Source organism: Eurypyga helias, unplaced genomic scaffold (genome assembly GCF_000690775.1).
Source record: "Eurypyga helias isolate BGI_N326 unplaced genomic scaffold, ASM69077v1 scaffold20510, whole genome shotgun sequence".
NCBI classification, from domain to species: Eukaryota; Metazoa; Chordata; class Aves; order Eurypygiformes; family Eurypygidae; genus Eurypyga; species Eurypyga helias.
In genome coordinates, this window is record NW_010225278.1 from 2198 (window position 1) to 3080 (window position 883).

The window sequence follows — 883 nt, forward strand, 5'->3', positions numbered from 1 at the left end:
CTGCAGGCTTCCGTCCCCAAGCATTTCTCTCTTCCTGCCCTGCACAGGATCTCTTCTCTTACTGCCACGCTCCACATGCACAGCCGGAAAAAGACGAAAGGAAAGCGACCTCAACGCGGGCAAGGCCCACGCAAGAAAATCCAGAAATCCAGCACGGGGCGAACCACTAAGACTCAGCGGCGGAGGCTGACAGGCAAAATCTGCAGGCTTCCGTCCCCAAGCATTTCTCTCTTCCTGCCCTGCACAGGATCTCTTCTCTTACTGCCACGCTCCACATGCACAGCCGGAAAAAGACGAAAGGAAAGCGACCTCAACGCGGGCAAGGCCCACGCAAGAAAATCCAGAAATCCAGCACGGGGCGAACCACTAAGACTCAGCGGCGGAGGCTGACAGGCAAAATGGGCCGTGACCAAGATTAGCAGGGAAACTAGTGCTCAGACCAGGAGCTGGGACAGCATTCCACATCTGGCCTGCTGCTCTTCAAGGCCCCTTCCTTGTGGGCAAGGGCCTTGTTTACTTGGTGCTCTGACCAGCAGTGAGCCTGGTTTAGCCTTTCTCTTGCCTCCTGAGCACTGGCCAGGGTGGCTGGACACCCGTTCATTTCTGCAGTGATCTCCAGCTAAGTGCCTCAGAGACTCTAGAAACTTCTGCTGGGGGTCAGATTCTGTATTTGGCATGACCCTTCTGTCCTTGGGCCTCCCCTTCCAGAGCTGATACTTGGCTTTATCAGAGGAGAGGATCACATCATCGGGGCAATTACACGACTAGGAAGAGCTCTGCTTCTGCTCATGCATCAACTCCCTGCCATTTCTGCCGTGCAGTAAATCCTCCTTCCCTGGAGTCGTGGTGTCGTCTTGTCTTGTGTTCTCCCGTGCCACACCTG

General features: G+C 55.4%; 1 protein-coding gene across 1 annotated transcript in view; it reads left to right on the forward strand.

Moving 5' to 3' along the window:
• NOL12 (nucleolar protein 12) overlaps positions 1-419 on the forward strand; it is a gene marked incomplete at its 5' end in the record, with an annotated part of 2613 nt that extends 2194 nt beyond the window's left edge. Inside the window, one exon of the mRNA XM_010148960.1 lies at positions 248-419. Within this exon, the coding sequence (XP_010147262.1) occupies positions 248-419 (172 nt within the window). The remainder of the gene's footprint in view (positions 1-247) is intronic.
• Between the last annotated feature and the right edge of the window lie 464 nt (positions 420-883).